At 41.2% G+C, this 26,196-nt stretch overlaps 1 protein-coding gene across 1 annotated transcript in view; it reads right to left on the reverse strand.

The window, feature by feature from the left end:
• OXSR1 (oxidative stress responsive kinase 1) overlaps positions 1–26,196 on the reverse strand; it is a 212,427-nt gene that overhangs the window by 93,391 nt on the left and 92,840 nt on the right. Inside the window, exon 2 of the mRNA XM_082257323.1 lies at positions 18,143–18,255. Within this exon, the coding sequence (XP_082113449.1) occupies positions 18,143–18,255 (113 nt within the window). The remainder of the gene's footprint in view (positions 1–18,142; positions 18,256–26,196) is intronic.

A 26,196-nucleotide genomic window follows, 5' to 3' on the forward strand; every position in this document is an offset into this window, starting at 1 on the left:
TATAATAGAGGCTATTTACCTAACAAAGGATTTGCATTTCTGTCCATCCAGTCCGGAGACTGTCATAGCTCTGTAATGATATCACATACTGGACACATAAAAAAGCTGTAGCTAGTGGCCATGTTGTTCAGTTATCATAGGTCAGCCATGACAGTCTTGCAGAACAGTTACACATTGCAGCAGTGATCTTCAACCCTCCCTCCTCTAATTCGTGGAATGCATAGCTTTTACACTTCAATAGAGCTGTTATCTCAACTCAGAGACATCAGAAACAAGCGCTTAGGCCTGTGCAGAGCTGTAAACAGCTAATTGAGTCCTGGCAGGATGTCAGTTTCTGCTGTCCAAGCCCATCGTAAAACTATGACCAAATCCATTAAGAATACATAGCATGCCATAAAAGGATACCCATAACTAATGGAGATCATAAAAAGGCAATCAGAGACCTCTACCCAATTGAAAACTTAACAAATCCACACACGATTCATAAACTCAGACAGGAAAAGCACATTAATAATGCGTATACATTTGAATGGGGGATGTCGTACTGAACAAATCAAGGTCATACATGACCACACTAGCACATATAGAAGGAAGATTGCCGTCAGATATTCCCTGGGTGACAAGTTTAGCTGAGCTACCCTGTAATATCCATGGACAAAAAATTTAATGGTACATATTGGAAGATATGAATTGTGGCATTAAACTAAATGTAAGGAAGGAACATATTGTCAAAAACCCAGGACAGCCCATGGACACACAGTCACTGTATATTGGTCAGGGGTTTCCGTCAACACCCCTTTGATCCCAGAGAAAAAGGGAGATGTCAAGACAGTTGTGAGTTCTCCTTTACCATCAAATCAGGAACATCTGTCAAGCTTGAGAACCGATAAAAACACGGCTCATCGACTGAACTCTGATAACACCCAGGACACTGATTGCAAGTATCCTTCTTCCTTAAATCTACCTTATTGCTGTATCAGGTCTTTATTTATTTGGAACACTTTTTGGTGTAAATATTTTATTTGCATCAATTTAGACCTTTTCAGTAATAAAAGCATATTTTTAAAAGTGTTAAACTTGTCCCTAAGCTCTTAATGCAAGCTAAAAAAAGAAACCTCTCTTGAAGAGTGCTACTGTATAGGATAAATCCTATGAACATACCTGTCTGTGGTGACCGTGTGTGCTACAGGACTACTATTCTAAAATCATAGTTGGTATTGCTAAAATTAGGAGCTTCCTCCTGCTCAATTATAAAGGGGGTGTGGCAGTTAAAGGGTTCATTTCTTAATTAACCCAGTGACTATAACTCTCAGGCTGCTGGCACCCAGATTGTGGTCCCACCAGCTGGAAAATGTTTGTGCAGGGTGCAGCTGAGAGTGGCACTGTCACATGAGTGATAGCGTAGTGTGAGATTGGGCAGTCTTTTGTCACGAGTTAGTGAGGAAGGCAGGGATCTGATACTCACATCCATCAGAAGCTCTACTACCAAATACAGCCTGGCATGGCACAAGATCTGATTTTTTTTGTCTGCTGCTTACAAGTCTAGTCCATTCTCCGACCTTTGAATGGAGAGTGAGAGGAGAAGCAGTACACTGGCGGGCTCAACTGTGACTCTGCTCTCAACTTCTTATCAGCATGTCCCTTATTAGCACTGCAATGCAACTGACTAGCTACATGTGCTGCTCTCCCTCTTCCAGACTGAGCTCTCCCAATTTGATTGTTTTATGCCTCATTTCCACTGAGTGGTACGGTACGGTTCGGAACGGTACACCTTGCGTTTCCACTGCCAATAGTACCCTTTCATGATAGGCGTGGTGTAGCAGGAAAGCTGTGATAGACGATTCTCTGTCAACCAAAGTTCTGCAGAGTGTAGCTCCACCCTGTTGGTACGTTACTAATGTGCTTGGTACCCCAACGAAAGAGTCCCAAAAAAGTGGTATGGTACGGTTCGGAATTAGGGTACCATTCACAATGGAAACGGCAAAAATAGCATACCGTACCGAACCGTAGCGCTCAGTGGAAACGAGCCATTAGATCTTCTTGGTTCCAGCTCTAACCATCATTTTGGATGCCCAAATGTTTAGAGGATCAGTTTAAAATCAAGTCTAGCTGTCCCAGTTCTCTTATATAGAATCAGCTTCAAAATACAGTACAGCTTTCCAGTGCACAGAAGACAGTCACAAGGACGCATAGTTTTTCCTCCCACATTAAGCAAAACCCATTTGTTATGCTTTGTTTTCTAGTATAAAGTCATAAAAAGCAACCAAAAACCCTACTTGGGCTAGTTGTAATGAAATTTAAAAAAATTGAAAATCAAGTAGAAGACCCAATGTCATTTAGATCAGGCAGGCCTAAAAAAGATGTATGCAGAATCAAGTCATGCAGATCTGATTAACTAGTTTTTCATCTCATGCTCAACAAGCAGCTGATAGACAAGCAACCAAACTCATTCCTAAATTATTTCTGTCAAAAGCAATCAGTGACTGAATATCGCATACTTACTTCAGTTGAAAACAGACAAAAAACATTTTACAGCGTAGCAAGCAGTTTTCCTGCCCAATGATTTTACAATATTTCATAGACAAATGGGACATTCAGGCATTAGGAGCCATGTTTCCAGCTTACAAGGCAATACTGATAAACAGGCTGCTGGAAACATTTGTGTCACTGCCTTGTGGTCCTATTTAGGTTTTCTTCCAAAATGTAAATGCTAAATGTTTGGCCAGCCAGAGGGTGAACAACGCTCAGGACCTTAAATGAAAGTTATACCAGTTATGGCAAGTCCTGATACAGCAGCCTGGGGCAGTTTTAAGTGATTTTATCTCAGGGTGGATTTGATTTAAATTAAGTCAACTTAAATCATGATAAGGCTGGATTTAAATCAACTCCATTTTAATGATAATTTTTAAAGAGCAACAGTCACCTCTGTCCCGCAGAGGCTCTTCCTTTGACCCGCTGTTGACTCACAAAAGTCCGATTCACTTCAATGAGGCGGCTGGTGATGTGGCAGTGACACAATAAGGTGAGAGATGTGGCGGCAGCAGGTGAGTGGATGTCCCCTAACAGGCGCTGTCATGATGGATCTGAAAGGACAGGTGCTCTTTAAATGTAAGGACTCGTTCTTGCTGGTAGTAAGTGTGAAATTGTGTGAATGCATCAATGCAGTGCATGTTATCTCAGCTTGCAGAGCTTGGATTCATTGAACGAGTTTACCATGGTTTTCATGAGATTTTCAGGTGCTTTTTTAGCGAGAACGCGCCTGAAAATCACATCGGTGTGAAAGGGGTTTTTGACACAGAGGGTGAAAGGAAAAAAATCTGGAGTTCTGTTTTAAGAGTCTGAATAAGGTTAAGGAGGGCAACATTTTTAGTATGAAGTGAAGATCAAAAATACGGGAACATATCCTCAACCTAGCAGGAGAAAAGTTTGAATATGTGAATTTTGGTTTACCTGTAAAACCCTTTTCTTGAAGTTCATCACAGGACACAGGGTATCTTCATATGCATTTGGATAGGGTTATGCTGCCACCTTTATTTGACTGGACACCGAGGTTAGATCCTCACGCACCAGCCTGCAACAAGGCTCCATCAACCCTAATGTTGTATCCTCTGAGGATCAAATATCCACCTGGTAAAACTTTGTAAACGTATGAGCCGAAGAGCATGTAGCAGCCTTACAAACATGAGCTGTGGAAGCCAGATGTCAAATTTCCCAGGAAAAAACTCCTAGCCAATGAGCTATCACTGTAAATAGTGGAACTTTGCCCTTTAGACCAGAGGGTCCCCAACCTTCCCGATACCAAGGACCGGCCTTGCAAAAAACGGAATCTACAGTATGCCTGGCTGGGAGGGTAATGCCTCCCAGGGGATTTCCTGTCTTTTTTGCCAGTGTCCAATCACCTGGAAGTAGCAGCATAACCCTATTGGCCGCTTGTGTGGGAATGGTGAGAACTGGCCCTCAGTGCTTCTGCTGTAAACTCTTTGGATTTCATTGCACCACATCGCCTGCAGCTACAAAAGGTCAGTGAGGGCCTGTTTTAAGTGTATTTACTTCTTAGTAAAAGTATGTAAATACTTGACGGTGTAAAGGTAAATGCTCCCTTTGAAGCAAACCTGTGTTTTTCGCTAAAAGGATATTTCATCCTTACCACAAAAAAAAAAAAAAAAAAAAAAATAGCCATCTGTAGATAAAAACAAATTGTGCAGCTCTGACGAAAGTTGAATAAAGTACTTGCTATAGGTGTAGGCCAGGGGTAGGCAACCTTGGCTCTCCAGCTGTTGTAGAACTGCAAGTCCCATAAGGCACTTCAAGACTCTGAAAGCCACAGGCATGCCTCCCCAAGGCAGAGGCATGATGGGATTTGTAGTTTCAGCACAGCTGGAGAGCCAAGGTTGCCTACCCCTGGTGTAGGCCATTTGCATACCTTATGAAGACTGACAGGAATAGTCCCAGGACGTTGCTAAGTGAGGCCTAGTCATCACTGCTCACCTCCACCATTACAGGAGTGAGCTCTCACATGCTGAGCTCAGAGCTACTGCATCAAGGGAGAGAAAGAGTATGAGAGGGGATTGGAATCAGAGAAAGAGCTAACTCCTGTGATGATGGAGGTGAGCAGAGATGATGACTAGGCCTCAGTTAGCAACCTCATTGGAGTATTCCAGTCAGGCTTCATAAGGTATGTAAATGGCCTAGCCTACACCTATAGCAAGGATATATTCATCTTTAGCTGAGCTGCACAGCTTGTTTTAATCTACAAGCATCCCTTACCTGCATAGCCCGGATATTTGTAAAGGTGAATTATCCTTTTAAGAGCAAGGTAACCAGTACACTAGATACTGGTCACATTGGGGGCGCTCAGAGCAACAAGAAATGTGTGCACAGCTTCATGATCTTGCAGGCAGATGCAGTGGCTGAGGAGTGAATGGAGGAAGGATATACAGTACCCATTGCTTTACCCTGCATGGGAACACCTCAAGCTCTTTTTAAAATCACTTGCCATTATGTGTTATAGCCTACCTCTGCTCACAAAAACAATTTAATTTGCATGTATGGCAAGGGAAGAAGCATTTATAAAAACTTGTACTTGTTTCTACAGATTCACGTAACGATTAACTGCCATTAAATTCCTTCACATAACTCCTATCTCTGCACAGGCTTGTTTGGAGCAAGAGAATTTCCTACTGAAGTAAAAAAGAAGAAAGTAGAATAATCTTCATGCTGCTGATTAAATATATTTTATCAGGAAAGAAATAACAACACTGCATCTCAAAAAAGCTCAAAGAAGCTGCTTCTACAGGCTTTGGAGCCAATTTATTCTGCCTGGAAACTCCTCTCCATATTAGCCAATGTGTCCATGGACACTATGGCTTTTTCAGGAGTTTACAGACATAAGCTCTTACAGGCAGAAAAAAAAAACCCCACCAAACTCGCATTTTTTAGAGGAGCTTTCGAGCAGAAAAATCCCCCAAAAAAAGCACGAAAGAGCTCAAAGAAGTTTGAAAACACAAAAAATTAGAAAAATGAGGGGAGGGTTTGTGAAAAAAAAATTTTATGCTCAAAAAAAATCTAAAAAGCTCAAAAACATGCAAGAGTCCAAAAAAGAACAAGCTGCTTCAAGCTGAAAAAAAGCTCAAATGCCTGTAAAAGCAGCTTTTTTTTAGAACTGAAGTGTGCACGAGCCCCTAGTGGACTAGGTTAGGAAAAGTGTCAGGTATTAATTTTTGAGTCTTCCAAATGTAGAGATAGTCTCTCATCTCCAGTATGGTCAACCAGGAAAGGAAGTAGGGGAAGCTCCTGCAAAAGCTAAACGTGGCTTCTGACCTATCCCCACTGGGGGTCGAAGACGAAAAAAACTGCTTTAGGTCCTGTGTCAATTGACTTTGGACTTGTGTCGATAGCATTAGTTTGAGATTGTCCTTGGAACATTAAGAACTAATTGACAGGTGCATTTCACTAACTTCTGATCTGTAATTGACCTGCTTCAAGCAAGTTTTGCATTCCCATAGTCTTACGGGAATGCAAAACCTGCTCGTAGTGAACAAAAGCATTAGCAGTTAAGTTATCCCAAGAAACTGTCACCACCACAACATTCCAATTTCCAATCCCCGCTCGTAAACTGCTGGAGTGAATATCTACAGGGTTCTGTCACAGGTCAATGTCAAGTGTATGGTTGTTTTTAGCGGTCCATTCAAACTGATTTGAAGGGTTCTGTGGGGAACGGATCCTCACAGCTAGGCAATGCTCCACTAGTGTAGAGGAATTTCCAAATTTTGCCTTGAGTAGAATTCCCCCTTTAAATGGGATATGGAATAAATCTAATTTTCAGTGTTGATTATATCCATTGGATAACAAACTCGTCAATCTATAATGAATAAAGTGTGCATGTGCACATTACCAAAAGTATTGGGACGCCTGCCTTTACACCCACATGAACTTTAATGGCATCCCAATCGTAGTCCGTAAGTTCAATATTGAGTTGGCCCACCGTTTACAAGAAGAGAGAAGGCCAGGCATGCAGTTTGCGCTCTAATTCATCCCAAAGGTATTCTATTGGGTTGGGGGTCAGGACTCTGAAGGCCAGTCAAGTTCTTCTACCCCAAATTTGCTCATCCATGTCTCTATGGTTCTTTTTTTCAGATCCTCAGAGTTCTCTGCCGTGAGGTGCCATGTTGAACTTCCAGTGGCCAGTATGGGAGAGTGAGAGCGATAACACCAAATTTAAAACACCTGCTCCCCATTCACACCTGAGACCTTGTAACACTAACAAGTCACATGACACCGGGGAGGGAAAAATAGCTAATTGGGCTCAATTTGGACATTTTCCCTTAGGGGTGTACTCAACTTTGTTGCCAGCAGTTTAGACATATATGGCTGTGTGTTGAGTTATTTTGAGGGGACAGCAAATTGATACTGTTATACAAGCTGTACACTCACTACTTTACATTGTAGCAAAGTGTCATTTTATAGTTTTGTCACGTGAAAATATATAATAAAATATTTACAAAAATGTGAGGGGTATACTCACTTTAGTGAGATACTAATATATATATATATATATATATATATATATACACACACACACACACACACATATATATACATACATATACACACACACTACACCGTATATAGTTCTATATTTATGTATAGAATTTATTAAATACCATCCATAGAAAGCGGACTATTTTAGGGACACACGTGCAATGGGAACACCTCTTGCCCTCTGTCACTTCAGGGATTATTTCTTGATCTCTATAGCGCTCTGATGAACACCACTACATAATGCCTGAGATCTGTCTGGCATGTGTGGAGCTTCAATAGATCAAACTACTCATCTGAGGAATTTTCCTAAAATAGGCAGCCGGGGTTGCACCTGACAGAGGCCGCGTGCAAAGAAGAACTCGTCCTGCGAGTCTTTACATATTTTATTAACCCCTGTGGAGACCAAGCAATTACAGCTATGCAGTAGCATGATCCTAGCAAGAACATGAAAAACACACAGGCTTAATGCAGGATCAGTGGATTGGCAATGCTTGGAGTGCTGTAACCCAGAGCAACCAATCCGTTATCAGTTAACTGCAGTCATAGTAATGAAAGTAGAATTTTGATTGGGTTACTGCACATCATCTTTTGTTTTATTAAAAAAAGCTTAAAAATTGCAGATGAAGCAGAATATTTAAATAATACCAAAGTCGCTGAACTGGCTAATAAATTGGATGATGGAGTCATCATATATATTAACCACTTGAGCTCCTGAAGATTTTCCCCCCCCCCCTTCGAGACTAGGCCATTTTTTGCTATTTAGCACTGCCCTACTTTAACTGATAATTACATGGGCATGCAAAACTGCACCCAAACAAAATTTATATAATTTTTTTTTTTTTATTACACTAAACGGAGTGTTCTTTTGGTGGTATTTGTTTACCACTGGGTTTTTTTTTAATTTGAGATATAAATGTATATAAAATTACTTTCTACTTTCTGCTATAAAACATATTCAAAAACAATAAAATTCTAATTTCTTCTTAAATTTAGGCCAAAATTTATTTTGTTACAGGTCTTTGATTAAAAAAAAAAAAAAAAAACAGTTATAGCAACTACAAACTTTGGTATATATACTGGACTTTTCATTTATTTTTTTATACTAGTAATGGCGGTGATCAACGACTAGTGCAGGGGTGTCCAAACATTTTTCAAAGAGGGCCAGATTTGATGAAGTGAACATATGTGAGGGCCGACCATTTTGCCTGACACTGTTTGGATCATTAAAATTAAATGTAAATTAATTATTTTATGAAAATTTGACTGCAAACGGCATACTCTTCATTTCGTCACATGGATGACAAATCTAAACAGGTGGTAAATCACTCTGCTTTTCATATCTGAAGCCCAGATGAAAAAAAAAAAAGAAGAAAACGGGAAGCTGAAATATATGTCAGGAACATTGTAAAGTACATTGCATATTATTGGTAATAAACGTTGTCTGTCAAATTAAGTTAAAAAAAACATGAACAGGAACATAACACCAAGTATACATGTTATGTCCAAATATATTTAGAACTGATTTAGACCAACTGACATTAACTGAGATTTTACAATGTATTCATCTCAATTCAGAGCATGCGTGCTCCCTAATCAGTCGCACAAGGGTTAACCACATATAAGCGCTATATGAACCCACCGATGATGATTAATGATGGCAACAATAATAGTCATGAATGATGCCAATGTAGTAAATAGAACATTGAAAAGTTGTATTCAAAATCAGTTCCATGTATGTATAAAACAGCAGTACACCAGTACAATAACCCCCACTGGATCTGCAATGGTGAAGCCAAAATAATGGGTTAAAAATGTACAGCTTGGTCACCATCCAGTGTGTGACGGCAAAAACCAGCCAGAAACAATGCAGCAGTGTGGACAGTTGTGCCTTGCTCAGGCTGTGAGGAGATAACGGAATGCCTCAATCCTGGACAGGGAAGGGTGGAAAAGGGGTCACAAAATGCCCGGTATAGGAGGCAAGGAGGATCGCCATCTGTGGCCGCTCCGATCACCCACGATGAGTGCCGACCGGGAAAGGGACCCGGACGTGACGTCAGACTCTGGGGGAAAGAGGACCAGAATGAGGCTTGAACCGCTTTAGAGCCACTGGTGATGAGCGGCATGTGCAGTGACCCAATACAGGGGAGCGCCTGCTTCACGTATGGTTGTCTTGACAAATTTTTAATGTTCTATTTACTACATTGGCATCATTCATGACTATTATTGCTGCCATCAGTAATCATCATCGGTGGATTCATATAGCGCCCATATGTGGTTAACCCTTGTGTAACTGATACTTTTGAAAATCCCTCCTGGTATGTTTTATTAACACACAGCTGCTACTTGACCCCCAGGTGTTATACCAATTATCATGGAGAGGACGCTGGTCCTGTCATACTAGCGCCGGATTTATTTATGCTTTTTAGTGCTCCCTAATCAGGCTAAGTCCGAGGCCATATTGAGCAAGGGATATAAAGCTGGCGGGGGTTGGCAGTGGGTGTTAACAATAGTGTATTCACAAGTAACAGGAAAACACAGAATTGAATGCTGCGGGCCAGGAAGAACCATAATTTTGAGTAGAAGTCATTCAAAACAGTAGCATATACAAGAGGATGTCTAAAATGAATGATAAGAGCACTAATATGGCATACGTCCAGTTCCGCAGCGTTGAAAGACCTAGAGATCCCAGGGGTCCTGAGCAGCGCTCTGGGATTCACAGGGGCAACAATAATAGATTTTTACAAATTACCTGTGGGGCCGTATTAAAGCGGCCTGCGGGCCGAACTTTGGAACTGCCTGGGCTAGTGGGAATGTGATAATAGAGCAGGCTATCTGACACTAAATTACACTTTGTGGGCGCTGTCTAACTGCCACTGACATCTCCAGTGACACTAATACAGTAATCAGTGCTAATAATATACACTGTCACTGTACTAATGACACTGGCAGGGAAGAGGTTAACATCTAGGATGCTCAAAGGATTAACTGTGTGCCTAACAATGTGTCCCGTCTGGGAATCTCCCTCCCTTCCCCTCCCTGATTGACTTAGACACAGCAGTGGGGACACTGGCTCCCGCTGCTGTTAACCAAAGTGAGTTTGCCAATCAGGAGATAGAGGGGGCGGGGGCGAACAGCAGCTCTGTGTCTGAATGGACACACAGAGCTGCAGCTCAGCTTGGGTGCCCCAATAGCAAGCTGCTTGCTATAGGGGCACTCGACAGGAGGGAGGAGCTAGGAGCAAGACTGAGGGACCCGAGAAGAGGAGGACTGGGGCTGCTCTGTGCAAAATTACTACACAGAGCAGGTAGGTATAACATGTATGTTATTTAAAAAAAAAAAAAAAACACGAGACTTTACAATCCCTTTAACAGATTCTATGCGTTCAGATAAAAAGCCGTCTCTGTGCAGCAGCCACCCTCAGCCCCTCTAATAAGACTCTCCCTCCTCATTGGCTGAGATGGCAGTGCAGCGCTTTTGGTTCCCGTTGCTCTCAAATTCAGTGAGTCAATAAAAAGGGAGCGGAGCCACGGCTCCATGTCTGAATGGACAAGGGAGCTGCGGCTTGGCTCGGGTGCCCCCATAGCAAATGGTTTGCTGTAGGGGCACGCAACAAGAGGGAAGGGCCAAGAGCTTTGAAGAGGGACCCGAGAAGAGGAGGATCTGAGCTGCTCTGTACAAAACCATTACACAGAGCAGGTAAGTATAACATGTTTGTTATTTTTAACAAAAAAAAAAAAAAAACTAGGACATTACAATCACTTTAATGTGTGCACTGTTTTTACTACCGGTTTGTACTTCCTGCTTCGCAGGGAGAGAAAAAAAAAAAAAACCTCACATCGCTTGTGTCTGTAGAGAGCCCTGTGTTTACCTACACAGCGCTCTCTTCTATCATTCGCTCAGCCGATCAGTGGGTGCCGGTCATACATCATTGGCCAGGACCTGGAAGAAAGCCGCGATGTACAGGTAGGTTTGTGCCTGTATGCGCTGACCTGCCACAATAAATGTACTGTATAATAAAGGTACAGCGCCACTAGATTAATTAACTAAACTGCAAAAGGTAAACTAGAGTCCATAAAGTCCACATAAGAGGATTGGTTCAGATGTAGAAAATGTGACCATAAATTCCAACATCAATCTTGCAAAAGGAAGCTCCTGGCAATCATCACATAAAGGTAATAAAGGTTGTCCCCTTCCCGGAAAGTTAGACCCCCTGTTAAGGAAGGTCCAACAGGCATGCGATAAACCAATCACCAGGAACAAACGATGCACCCAATTCTCCTCCAGTCTTCCACAGGAAATCCGGACAGGATCATGGACTCAGTAGACCTCATAAACCCCAGAAGTACACCAAGTACCTCCAGGCCAGCAGAGTGTCAGCATGCAACCGAGATGGATTAAGGACAGTGGAAGAAGGGGAGGATAAGAGTGGACAGGATCAGACGATTAACCCCTTAGGTTCCACAGAACATCCTTGGTGTACTTCTGGGGTTTATGAGGTCTACTGAGTCCATGATCCTGTCCGGATTTCCTGTGGAAGACTGGAGGAGAATTGGGTGCATCGTTTGTTCCTGGTGATCAGTTTATTGCATGCCTGGTGGACCTTCCTTAACAGGGGGTCTAACTTTCCGGTAAGGGGACAACCTTTATTACCTTTATGTGATGATTGCCAGGAGCTTCCTTTTGCAAGATTGATGTTGGAATTTATGGTCACATTTTCTACATCTGAACCAATCCTCTTATGTGGACTTTATGGACTCTAGTTTACCTTTTGCAGTTTAGTTAATTAATCTAGTGGCGCTGTACCTTTATTATACATTTTTATGGTTTGATACACTATTGTACTGGCAGCCTTTTCCATTCAGGTTTTTCTCTGTGCGCAGCTTTCTCCTATTCCTTTGTACAATAAATGTACTGCTGTGGGTTGGCAAGCGGTTAATCTGTCCATTGGTTTAGGAGAGAACTTGGATGTGTAAGCATAATCAAACCAACCTAAGGCCAAAGGAATAATAAAGTGGGTTAAAAAACTACAAGTTAAAGCACACAGTTTTTTTTTTTTCCCTTTCTTCTTTTTTGAACTAGAGGACTGAATGGAGTGAAAAAAAAAAAAAAAAGAAGCAATGTGGATGCGGGGATCTCCCCTGCTGCGCTACTGTATTCTGAAATTCTTATCCTGTACCATCCTGTTTTTGAGTGTAAAACGATACACATTTTATTTCACAAACTAGTGGTCCAACACGATCATTATTTTTGTCTTTTTGCTTTTGTCTCCTATTTTTTTATCCAGAAATAACCATAAAATTAGACATTAAGATGATTTTCCATTATGCCGATACATTAGCAGGAAAATGTTCTTCAGCTCCACACAGATCAATTATTTTCAAAACAAATCTGGCCATCACAAGCCCAAATGTGATCAAAGGAACATTGAACTAATCTATTACTAAATAGTGGAAAACGTGAATGAAAAGCAAATCACCGGTATTATCTATTTTATATGTAGCTAAAAAAAAAAAAATCTTGATCAGTCCAATAAGTCAGATGGTTAAATGTCCAATACGCTTCAACTGTGGTCTGAATCAAAGAAGGATTTGTGGTTCTTAGTCTGGGTAGAAGGACATGTATGGCCAGATTTACGCAGTTTGGCAAAGGGACATTTCTCTGTCACGTTCTCCGGAGCCCTGCTTTTTAAGACACATCATCTATCATGCCAATGCAAAACACAGGCTACATTAACTAATGGCCTGTCTGGCAGCAAGCTGAAAGTCAAATAGATATTATTTTACTTGCATTTAAATTACAAAGTCCACCAAAAGGTGAAGAACGGTGGGCAAGTTTGTTGTATTGAATAGCGGTATCCTTTCTGGAGCTCTATTCGTCACATTGGAATTTGGGCTGTTCCTACACAAATTGTTCTTGATCACCTTTGGGAGAGTCCCACCTTTACCAAGACATTCTCTGTAGAATAGAATAAATACAACTTCCAACAAGGAGACTGGGATCGCTCTGTAGAAACTAGGAAAGGTGTTCAGGCTTGGTAAAACAAGCACAGATATCTCACCAGCAAAGTTCCTGAGAAGAAGCTGTTTTCGAATTAGATTTTCCAGCATAATCTGGCAGATAGTAAAATATCAATTGCAAATCCCATCAAGTATACATTTTACCACCAGCAACTCAACTTCTGAAGTAGCCAATGGAGATTCTGGACACTACACGTACAAGGCTGAAAAAAGGTCACACATTTCTGAACGGTACCAGTACAACTGATCATGTATGGAGAAAAACTACATCAAATCGACACTACACAAAGTTGTCAACTGGATGGGTTAGGTATCACTGGGCAATTTTGGTTTCTGTGAATCGCCTTTAAAGCGGTAGTATCGGAGTAGACTTAACTTTTACCTACAGGTAAGCCTATAATAAGGCTTACCTGTAGGTACAAATAATATCTTGTAAACCTGCACGGTTTAGCAGATATTTGAACTGCATGCAGCCGCTGACACTAGCGGCGCATGCGCTCTGAAGGTCCGGCGGACCTTCAGAGTTCCTTGCCAGCTCCTTGCCGGACTCCACGCGCTCTGAAGGTGGGGACCTTCAGCTTTACTTGCCTGGAGCTTGCCGGAAAATCACTCCCGTGCGCATGCGCAGGAGTGACGTCGGTGTGGCTCCGGCCAATCACAGCGCCGGAGCCGCCGAACCCGGAAGAGACGACGAGGGATCATGGCAGCGCCCGCAGCGATGTCCGGGGGTCCGTGTCGGGGCTTCGTTCTAAGGTAAGTAATACATAATGAGCTAGTATGCAATGCATACTAGCTCATTATGCCTTTGTCTTGCAGGTTTTTTTTTTTTTCAATTTTTGGGTTTACAACCGCTTTAAGGCATTCCATAATGAGCTAGTATGCGATGCATACTAGCTCATTATGCCTTTGTCTTGCAGGGTTTGTTTTTGTTTTTTTTCTTTTTGGTGAGGATACAACCGCTTTATGGGCCAGTTCACACTGGTGCGATGTCAGACATTGCATGTGATTCGCACCTCATTGCTGTGCAGATCACATTTGATGTCTGTGCAATGCGAAGTCAGCCATACAAACTGTATGGTTGAATTGGCATCACATTCGGACCAAACTCCTGCAAGACCCTTTTTTTTGTCCGCACCAGAATCAGATCGCATGGGTGTTCCCACCCATGCAATTGGATTCCTGTCCGAATTCACAGTTGGCACTGTGATCTGCGGACCGATCTGGGGGTGTCATTAACTCAGCGGTTCGCAGAGGGCAGTGGAAATTTTGGGTGATTCAGGTGCGATGCAGGAACTGCACTGGTTTTCCCGCATTGCACCTGTGTGAACCGAGCCTGAATTCCAGTTAAATGTATAGCTTAAAAAAAGAAAACAACATGTGGCAACCATACCTCTTAACCGTTTCCCACCCACAATCCGTAGATTAACATTCCCTACTACATGCTGAGGGAACATTCTACATTCGGCCTTCGTTCACGCTGAGGGCGGGTTTGAAATCGTGCGAGTTCAGTCCACATATCAAATTGGCCCAAAGTAAACGGGGGCTCAAACTTTGACTGAAAGAAGCTGAAACTGAGCAGCTGCTGTAAAAATCAACTGTCTGCCAACTCCAGTCCCCACCAACAAAAGTGAATCCATCTGAGTGATGCCCAATAATGTAATTATGTAAACTTTGATATAGTAATCGCATGTAGGTTGGAGACTTAGAGGAAAAAAAAAGCGTTTAGTCTGCAGATGCCACTGCAGCTTGGTGAAGATGGCAATTGTCCGATACAATTACAATATTAAAAAAAAATGTTTTCAAATTTCTGTTGATCAGTCAGACTATAATAAAAAAAAAAAATAAAAAAATAGGATTTATATTAAAATGGTGAACCAAACAAAAGCCTTTGATATCCTAAATTAAGTAAAATTATTTGGATAGACAAGTAGTAGGTAGTCAAGGTAGAGCACTTGTAAAGTTAACAGACACATACTGGCACTTCAAAATTTGGTCCAGACATCTAGACATCAATGACTTATGGCCACAAAATAGTTTAAAGTGGATGTAAACCCCATTCATAAAATCTGACCTGGGCACATATATATCTGTAGGGTTTACCTATCTCTCTCCATAGCCCTAAGTCCTGTGTCTTTATACTACTCCGTTCCTCTGCTATCAGCATTATAGCTTCTGACAAGCTCTCTGACACAGGAGATAAAAGCAGCTGAAAATGTAGGGGAAGGGACTTGGAGACAAATAAGCAATGAGCTTTTCTAATCACAGCACAGCTCTGCAAATATCTTCCTTCCTCTGCCTATGTGGATGTGTGAGTCTTTCCTCCAATCAGCTGGCACACAGTGTATGCCCAGACTCCCCTCCCACTGCTGAAACAGGAAGAAAAATTTGTAACACAATGTGCATTATCTAAAGAATATAGAAAGCTGAAGACCTCAGATATGAATGTAAAACCTATGTAGGGAGATTTGTCTCATCTCTGTGTATCATCTGAGGCTGTTCACTTCACTGGGTTTACATCCACTTTAAGGTTTTGCTAATCTGCCCAGCTCGTTTTATGCTCTAGGCACACTTGCCAGACAGGACAGTCAGTTTTTAGATCTCTCTACATACTACAGTGCCATTAACCAATGCAGCCTGACCAAACGCGATCTGTGAATGGACAATAAAGCAGCAGCACATTGATGACATTTCAACAGCATGTTCACATTTCAATGCATAAAAAAATAAACTAATTGGAGTGCTGCCTTTCCGGGTCCCAGTCTGAGTGCTGCTGTACAGGATATTACAGAAGGCTGATATCAAAATAGACTCAACTACTTGTGCTAGATATATAAATAAATTAAAATACATATACTTTGTTAATTTTTATATAACTGAATTAAATAATGTTTTTAGATCTTGCAGTATTTCAGCTTTAATCATAGAGAAGTCAATGGCAAACATAACTTATGTTTAGCTTATGACAAGCATTGTCCACTATATACTGTCAGATTAAAGCTTTTGAGGATCTAGTCCTTCCTGATGGAGCAGTCCTCATGTATGCCACCATTACTGCCTATTACTCCTTCTAGCCCTGTTGAAACCCATTGTCTTATGTGCCTGCTGTGTTCATGCAGCAATGATATGCATAGAGTGTGTGTTTATTGGGCCATGTATTTTAGGTTCTAAGGAGCCCTAAATGTTATAAAGAGCAGATTTTTTGCTCCACACAGTGCTACAAGGACAACTGTAACTTGCGACACTGCTGGTTCTAAAAGCAGTGAGCAGGTTAATCATATCACCGCAGAACACACACAAAGAAAATGAAAAATCAGCTGTTTGATGTGGAGTTGTAAACACTGACTGCCAGGCGTGAATCACAAGGCCTATGAATAATAAATAGCATCACATTCCATTCGCTTCAATCCATTTGATGTAGATGGCATGCAGGATGGGAAGAGCTGGGGGTCTGTGAAACAAAAGCACAGGCACTCCCCTCCCTAACAATATCCTCGTACAGGAAGCTTTACAGTCACTGTACAAAGAAGCAGATTAATCTGGTGGTTTGTGGGCCAACCCCAGCCCAAAGAAATTATAGATCAGCCAAACAGATCAAGGGCAAAATTTACTTGAAGGGAATCTATAGTCTTTATTTTTAGATATGAAAGAAAAAAATGATCAGCATGCTGTAAACCGTATTAGGCTAGGTTCATACATATGCGGGTGTTGGAGAATGTGTAAATCGCATGCGTTTCCATACTGGCGGCCACAATGTGCTGCTTTTTAACAGACACATTGGGGTGTCATTGGGTTCCACCTTCCCAACAGGCGCTGAGTTATTGGGTGGGGTGGCCTGATGGGGGAACTCTGAGATTAGTTCCCCATAAGGTCGGCCCTACATGTGATTAATGACAAACAACAGTGGGTCCATGTCAATGGCTGCTAGCACACTGGCAGCCTGCGTCCTAGTAGCCAATTAAGTAAATACAATTAATTAATAAATAATAATAATAATATTAAATTGTATAATAATGAATATGTTAAATGTTAAAGTGATTCTAAACGTTATTTTTTTTTTCTTTAAAATAATAAACGTGGCATACTTACCTGCTCTGTGCAATAGTTTTGCGCAGCGCATCCCTGTTTCTCCTCTTCTCGGGTCCCCAGTCAGCGATCCAGGCTCCTCCCCCCTGCAGCTTGCTCTCCAGCTTCACTGTCTGCATCTATTGACACAGACAGCCAAACTCAACCCAGCCCCCCGCTCCCTCCTCACTGGCTGGGATTGAAAGCAGCAGGACCCAAACGCTCCTGCTGCTGTCTCTGAGCCAATGCCGAGAAAGAGCAGACAGAGCCTCTGCTCTCCTGCACATCACTGGATCAAGCCCAGGTAAGTATAAGGGGGTGGAGAGAAAAGGAAGGCTGCTGCGCAGAGAATGATTTTTACCTTTATGCATTGAGTGCATGAAGGTAAAATCTCTTGAGCCTTTTGAACCACTTTAATGGAAAATGGTAAAGCTGAAGTTCCCCCATCCCACCCCAGAAATTAAAAATAAAATGCTGGGAGGGAACTGTATGTAGGTTTTTTTTTTTTTTTTTTTTAATTAATGCATGGAATGCATTAGGGTAAAAAACCTTCTGCATTTAGAACCACTTTAATCACAAAGCACACCCCCCTAACCCCACCTCCTGTACTTTCTTCCTCCACCCATGTTTCATTTTTTGAGTCACATGACCTTTGAAAAACTCACTGTACACATGGTAAAATTGCTGCAAAAATCGCACGAGTTTTTCAGCGCCCTTTATTGGCACGTTTTTTTGATTGGGAAAACTCCAATAACCGGTATTTTCAGTGGCTGATATATCGGTGCATCGTCACTGCAAAGCACGAGCATTACCGTTAGACAGGAAATGTGTTAATGGCACAGTTACCAGGTGAAAATGAAGAAAAATAAAACTTAAAAAAATAAAAAATAAATGAATGAAAACAAATGCCGCCACCACATATCTAAGGACTGCCAAGATGTAATACTATCAATTTTTGTTTTGGGGTTTAGATATGCTTTAAATATTAGCTGTAGGGATAATATCAGGTTCTTTAATATTACCAGTAGTTCATCCATGCTGGTCTGACATTTTTCTAGGTTAATCCTCTTGATGGCCACCTTTTCTTTCTTAGGGGAGCAGTAGGCAGCTTGAACCACAGCCGTCGCTCCACTTCCTGTGGAAAGATAATTTGTTACATTAGTCTTCAATGTACAACCCACAGTGCATGAGTTACAGGAGAAATTCATACAATACGGATAAGTTCAGTTACAATTGGTTACTAGTGGGCAAATAACAATCAAAATCCCTTTTCATATCTTATAAGGCTCCAGAGGTAAAACATTTCCCACCTGAATCCTAATTCCACCCAATTACAGGAGTTATTATATAAACAAAGGATTATATCATACTCTGGCAAAAGATCGTTCATAATGTCAAACTACAAGAGAGGGACATCTTCATTACAGACTTGTGGAAGAAGGAAGCGATATAGGATACATGGGTCGAATTCTAAACAAATTTTCTCAGAAATCAGAAATTTGGTGTGTTTTGTGATCTAATATTGCCACCAATGGATTTCAAAGCTGAACCAACCAAGCCTTCAATTTCACCTCATGTTCCCTCACCCATCCTATGGAACGCTCTACCTCAATTTGACCAACTATCTCTTACTCTGTCTGCCTTTAGGCGATCCCTGAAAACTTATCTTTATGAAAGCCTATTATGCCTCCAACTAATCGTATAATTTCCATCAGCTCATCCCCCAGAGTTACAACCTTTTGTGCCACTTGCCCCAACCTATTAGATTGTAAGGTCTTATGAACAGGGTCCCTCTTATCCCTCTAGTCTTTTTTTGTATTGCAACTGTACTGTTCCCCTTCTATATTGTAAAGCGCTGCATAACCTGTTGGCGCTATATAAATCATGAATAATAATAATAATAATAATAATAATAATAATACAGAAAATTTGTGGCCGAGAATCTTCTTTTCTTTTTTTTCGATTACTATGTCTCGCACCATTCGCCCATCATTAATTAGAAATTTGTTTTTCCAAAAATTTGCAACATGCCCCATCACTCAAATTTGATGGCTGCACGAAAATCTGCCATTGCTGCAGCCCACTAATGGTGCGAAATTCGAATGAAAATCCTTAGTTAAATTGTTTGGAATTCGACCCATGTATGGCCAGCTTTAGCCTCACCATTAGAGAGTGCCTGAAAAAAGGAAAAAAAACTCTACCAGGTGTCTGATCAATCTAGAGGAAAACTTCTGGGTGGAGTTGGTCCTGAGGAAGAGACATATCCCATACACCTACAGATCTTTGCAGATTAGTACCTGTCTAGAGACATGAAAACTGTATTCACTACATTAGCGTTAAAATGAGCTCTTTTATCGTTTATTACCCTTCAGGACATCAATTTAAACTAAATATCAAGACACCATTCCCCGGTCATTCAATGATCTGGGTTACTCCTTGGAAGTCTTTCATAAAGATTTCTTCAAGTTTTTGATTCATTTCTCTAAACTGAATGGTAATTAAAGCTGCTTCAAATTCAGATTGATTATATCTTTATTAAAACTATAATGGAACTTAACTCTGTATAAATTTCCTCGTGTCCTAGCCTCCTTATCTTTTACTCTTGGCTTGGCTTGCATCTCCTCTATGGGATAACGCAGATTGGCAGGTGTCTCCGCCTCTCTCTCCCCCTTGCTGGGCCCTGTTCCATCCACGGCTCTCCCCGGTTTTAAAGGGTTCAGGTTCTCTTTAAAGGTACAATTTATTTACTTGTGTTTGTTTATATCTCAGATTTCATGATATAATATTGTGATGTCATATTGAGCATTTGCTTGTGATATGAAATATGTTTATGTGTACATGTTTATTTTTGTTTGATACTTTCACAAGTTTCCTCTCTTTGTATATAGAATGTTCACTCTTGAAAAAAATGTCTATCAGACTCCTGAAGAAGCCACTGTGAAGAGGGTGAAACATGTAGAGCTGACATATTCGAGTGCTTTCTTATGCTTTTATATATTTTAAAAGTATTGTCTTTGTCATATCTTGAATAAAGCTACTTGTTTTTTACAAAATTCAGATTTTTCTCCATTTTGAAATTTTCATTTGCACCTTCAAAGTCCCATCTTTCCCACCCATTTGTAGCCCTTTTAAAAAGGTGCAAGCATGACACACGCCGACACACATCTAACCATTAAAAACCTGACCAGGTCAATATGTTTGGAGAATCTAACCACAAATCACAGATCAAGATCATTCAAGTACCAGTGAGGCTGAGCGCACAAGACAATAGTGATCCTAAAATGGCCAGAGGTCGCCCACAATTAAATGTTAGTAATTCCTTCATATATAGCTCCATGTTGTAGCCATTGATGATATTATGCACTTATTGTGAATTAATTGTTCTTATATGCAACACTCCACTGTTCCCCTAGAGTAACGATTGGTCATTACAAAATTTTAGCTGCGCTAATTCACAATGTAACAAAAATCGTCCCATGCTCGCCAAACCTTTAGCATAGCCATACAACAAAAATTTCCCCCTGATGAGGACACGCAAGAGCAATGTGTCGATACGCGTGGGGGAGGGGCCATACGGCGGAGTGTGAGTACGGCTGAGAGCATTTTCACAGCTCACTGACCGGATAAACCAGAACAGTTGGAGACCCCCGCCTGAGCTTCTGGGCCACTATTAGCAAAATAGTCATTATAGTGTGGTGCGCTGCAAGCACCATTTAAATGTAAGTGCAATACGTTTATTTTTAATAAAGTCAGTTTACAAGACGTTACTTGCACCACCATGCATGTATATCTTTCTTGCTATCCATGTGAGCCATCCGTAAAAGAGATAGGAGCACCCTGACAGCATTTAAGAAAAAGTAACCCCACATCCATATCTATTGGATTGAGCACAAGGCCATTACTGACCAAACTTAAGTGCGAGGTCACAGGCATAAAGGTGAGGCACCCACCTGAAGGGGGGGGGAGGCACAGAGATTGGAGCTGAAATCAAGTTTGCTCAGGAATATATTTGAGCACTGATGATTGGGATTTAATCTCCATACAGAGGAGCATACTTTGTTTGGACACTTACAATTTGGATACCAGGCATAAGGAATTGGACACTAATTCACTACGTCACTTTGCATGATTTATATGTGTTTGAATATTCATTGTACGGTTATATTGCATATAGAGAATTATTAATTGTGTTTAAATTTGATTTAGAGCCGGTTCACACTACCACAACCAGAAAGTCGCCCCGTGACTTGAAGAGACTTGTTTAGAGACTTGTTTAGAGACTTGTTTAGAGACTTGGAAGAGACTTGGAAGAGACTTGGAAGAGACTTGGAAGAGACTTGGAAGAGACTTGGAAGAGACTTGGAAGAGACTTGGAAGAGACTTGGAAGAGACTTGGAAGAGACTTGGAAGAGACTTGGAAGAGACTTGGAAGAGACTTGGAAGAGACTTGGAAGAGACTTGTGCACTACTTTGAAGAGACAGGCGACTTTGTCTGTGGGGAATGCCTGGCTAATCTCTTTCTTCTTCCTGGAAAGTCTAACAAGTCGCTTCAATTAAGATAAGGAGGCGACTCCCATTGAAGTATATGGGACAGTCGGATCACAGATCGCCTCAAAGTAGTACAGGACCCTTTTCTGAAGTCGGAGCGACTTCAGTAGTGCCAATTAAGACGGCACTGATTGATTAACATTGCTTTTGTTATGTCAAGCGACCTGGGGCTACACAAGTCGCCTCACAAGTCGTGCTAGTGTGAATGGGCTCTTAATCAGTGCTCAACTGTTGATGTATATAGATAGAAAGAGATATATATATATATATATATATATATATATATATATATATATATATATATATTTTTTTTTTTTTTTTTTTCTACACAGAGTGATACAAAATTTTTCACTACAAAATCATTATTTGTTTAAATTAATTCATTTTTAATATAAGCTACACAAGTTTGCGCAGCACATATTTATATTATTTCATTCACAACCAAGGAGTGATCAGTGCTAGCGGCATCCTAAAATTTACACCACCATAGATTGCTTGCAGTCCCATTTAAATTTAACAAAAATATAGGGGCCTGGTAAGTGTTTCTTACAACTTAACATATCCCTCAAGCAAAGCATAGAATTTATACAGACCATGTAATGTTTTTGAAGACAAAACTTGTTCTTCAAAAAAACATGGGCGCCTGTGCAGTTCACTGAAGCTATGATTATTTTTATTTATTCAGTAAAAACAAATGGTAGAATGTGCTAAGCAAGCCAAGAGAAAGGAGAGTGGAACTCAAGTTTCCCGAACTAAAGAGTATTCTGACTCTTCTTAGCCTCTGAACCCTATTTTACCCATTGTTCTCTTGCCCAAAACGTTTATGTAGACAAAGAAGGGAAACGATAAGGAAAAAAAAAGGTACTGCAATCTGTAGGTTTCAAGGCTTTCTGCTGCCCCATTGAAAACACAGACCTCTACAGGCTAGACAATGGCATCCTGACTGCCATTAGGTATCCGGATAGAATTCTTGGACCCATTGTTAGACCCTACGTTGGTGCAAATGATCCTGGGTTCCTCCTGGTGCACAACAATGCCCGGCCTCATGTGGCGACAGTATGCAGCCAGTTCCTGGAGGATGAAGGAATTGATACCATTGAATGGCCCCCAAGCTTGCCTGACCAAAACTCAATAAAAACACCTCTGGGACATAATGTTTTCGGTCCATCTGACGCTGCCAGGTTGCACCTCAGTTTGTTCAAGAGCTCAGTGATGCTGGGATGGTTCATATCTGGGAGGAAATACCCCAGGACCATATCCTTTGTCTAATTAGGAGCATGCCCTGACATTGTCAGGCATGTATACAAGCACTTGGGGATCATACAAACTACTGAGCACTATTTTGATTTGCTGCAATGAAATCTCAGCAAAATGGACTAGACTGCTGCATCATTTTTTTATTTTGATTTTCGGGGTATTTTTGAATTCAGCCCTCTGTAGGTTGATAATTTTCATTTCCATAAAACAATGTGGCATCCTTTTGTTCCCAACACATTACCCAGTCCATAGCAGTATAGATATCCAGCATGATATTTTCCCCAATTGAGATCTCATGTTTTCAAAGTGTTTCTTTAAATTTTTTGAGCAGTGTAGAAAGAAAAGTTTGCTAAAAATATCTTATCTGGTCCAGGCAATTAACACTTAGAGTAAGGCCAAAGCTTTTTACGCTGTACGTCTTTTGAGGGTAACAAAATTTCATTTACTTATGTTCCCCTATGACCCAGAGTCAGCTGAAAGCAGACTATTGCTCCCTATCAGTTGATGGGGCAGAACCAAGCAAGGCTCAGGAAAGGTCTTAACAATATTGTTGGGATCCATCAAGCTGCCTGATTGAGAGGTAGCTCCACCTTTCAGCACGCGGCTGAGAGCTGAAGTCACTTTTTTTTCTTGGTAGAAAGATTATTTAGCAGGTTAAATTTACTAAAAAATGTAATTTTAATGTTCTGTGTACTGTAGGAGACCAGATATAGCGAATGTAGAGTCCTGGGTTTAGTAACACTAAGCCTTTAATGTCAGAAATGGCCGAAGTAGGCTGAATGTTGTACAAGGACTTCCAACCTAGAAGGACGATTGTTGCCATCTGGACTCTATCGACTCGTTAAAAGGTCAGTTGCCAGATATTGTGTGTGATAGAATGCACATTTTTTGGTTAGCACTTTATGACGGAATATATCAATATCAGCTTGCCTAATACTAAAGAAAACGAATGCAGCCAGCACCGTTAAGAACTGGTAGGATGCAATAGGTTTCATTCCTGTGGTTGGGTTGAAGATATTTTCTCTCTCTCACTCAGGCATCTTTTTACATGGTTAGGAAAAATGATCCCAATTTACTCTATGCAAACTTGACACAGTTCAGCAGGAAGTAGACACACTGGTATCCAGGAACAAGTGCTTCATGTAAAATAATTCACACTTATGCGCTGTCATGAAATCAACGAAGTGAAAAAGCATACAAAATCTACTAAAATCAACGATAGTAAAATGTAATACAATAGCTTTGCTCTTTACTAAAAATACATTTATTCTTGAAGGAGCTTTTTTCCTTGGGCTATTTTTCCGTATATTTTACGGCCCAGCCCTTTATGAAATTGAGCTTTCTATTCAGTCATGTATGTATGCGCTGAACGGAGATTCTATCACTGCCAACCGCCCAGAGATGAGAAATTTCAGAGACCAGACAACACGGTTGTCTAGTATTTCACCATTAAAAGGAAACTGCTGAGATGTCATACAATGCCAGCTCTTTTATGAGCTTTACCAAGGAAAGGCTTAATAATCTATAGAGAAATTGCAACAATATAAACAAAAAGTGATACTAAAGTCTCAGGGTTTTTTTGGGTAAAAAAAAAAAAAGTGCAGAAAGTCTGTAGATTCTGGATTAGGGTATACCATTTCCTCTACTCTCTAATGGGCATGAACCTTAAAAAGAATCCACAAGAGGCCTTATTGGGCCATCCAGTTTTAGGAGCTCTGCGATGCGTGCAGAAAATACTTCTTTTGTCTTTTTGACAGCCCAAATCACGCTAGCCAAGTTATGGAAGTCCCCTGTGATACCATTTAACTTGATTAAAGTGGAAGTAGTCCTATTTTTTACTTGTACCTACAGGTAAGCCTATAATAAGGCTTACCTGTAGGTACTGTAAACTCCTAAACTTGCGCAGTTTAGGAGATATTCAGAGTGCATGCAGCCGATGACATCATCAGCGCATACGCTCTGAATGTCCGGCTTACCGTGCCAGACCTTCAGAGCCCGTGCCGTAAACAGTGGCTCCCGTGCACATGCTTGGGAGTGTTGCCATCACAGCTCCGGCCACTTACAGTGCTGGTGCCTGCGAACCTGGAGAAACACCGGGGAAGATATCAGCTGTCTCAGCGGTGTGCGAGCTAAGGTATTTTATAATGAGCTAGTGTGCTGGCACGGAGGAGACCGAGTGACACCGAGCGAGTCCCGCTGTCCTGGTCCTTCTACTGTTATATGCCCGATGTCCATCTTTACCAAGTAAGAGGCCACTTTGTGATGTTTTAACCATATTAAAAGTCAGTATTACACTATCCTGGCGTTTCTTTCCTTTTATTACCCTGCCATTGGAGAGACATCCAGGAGTGTGCAGTACGAAGCTGTGTAGGTTCATGCTTACTACAGATTGGTTTCCTTCATTGACAACTGGAAGGATTATCAAGAGGTCGGAGTTGGTGATGTGTCTATGTTTACAATGCCCGTGTAATACCTTAATAAGGTGAGAGGCCACTCTGGAAGGTGGAGGGAGTGTGTGTGTTTTCTGCTATCTGCACCTGGCTCCTCGGGAATTCATTAGGAATCTTTGCACCTTATAAGGACTATTACTCCTATTACCTTTTTGATCCTTCTTATCCGACCTTTGATCTGGCTCTTATAGATGGACTTTGCTTTTGTGTTTTATCTGCGATTTTATCTGCGATTTTATTCCATTGTTGTTCATTATTATTATTTTTAGAGCGCTGCACTGTTTTACCGTTTATATAGTGTGCGATGCATACTAGCTCATTATGCCTTTGTCTTACAGGTTTTTTTTTTCCGTTTTTTATTTCCCAGGGTTTACAACCGCTTTAACCACGTTAGCCATCGAGATGGGGACAAGGTGCTTTGGGGTGGAAAGATGTAGAGCCCCCCTGCCCCAATGCAGCCACGCCCCCCCCCCCCCCACGTTGAGGGCGTGTGGCCTAGTAGTTTCCTTTGGGGTGCTCACTCGTCCCCTCCCCTTTCCTGACCTGCTAGTCTGCATGCTCAGATAAGGGTCTGGTATGGATATTTTTTTTTCTTCCTTCATTTTGGCGTGGGGGTTCCCCTTCAAGATCCTCAGAGCACAAGTCGCACCACAAGTCAGGTCCTTATGATCCAAATTGAATGTGACTTCCATTCAAATCAATGGGCTCTCCTAGGGAACCATTAATTTTGACATGTCAAAAAAAAAAAAATGCTTAACGCTTTATTTAGCAGTGTCAGGAATTTTTACAGATGGAACTCTGGCATTCATAACACGCTGGCC

The sequence above is a fragment of the Pelophylax lessonae genome, assembly GCF_965119305.1.
Source record: "Pelophylax lessonae genome assembly, chromosome: 5".
Lineage (NCBI taxonomy): Eukaryota > Metazoa > Chordata > Amphibia > Anura > Ranidae > Pelophylax > Pelophylax lessonae.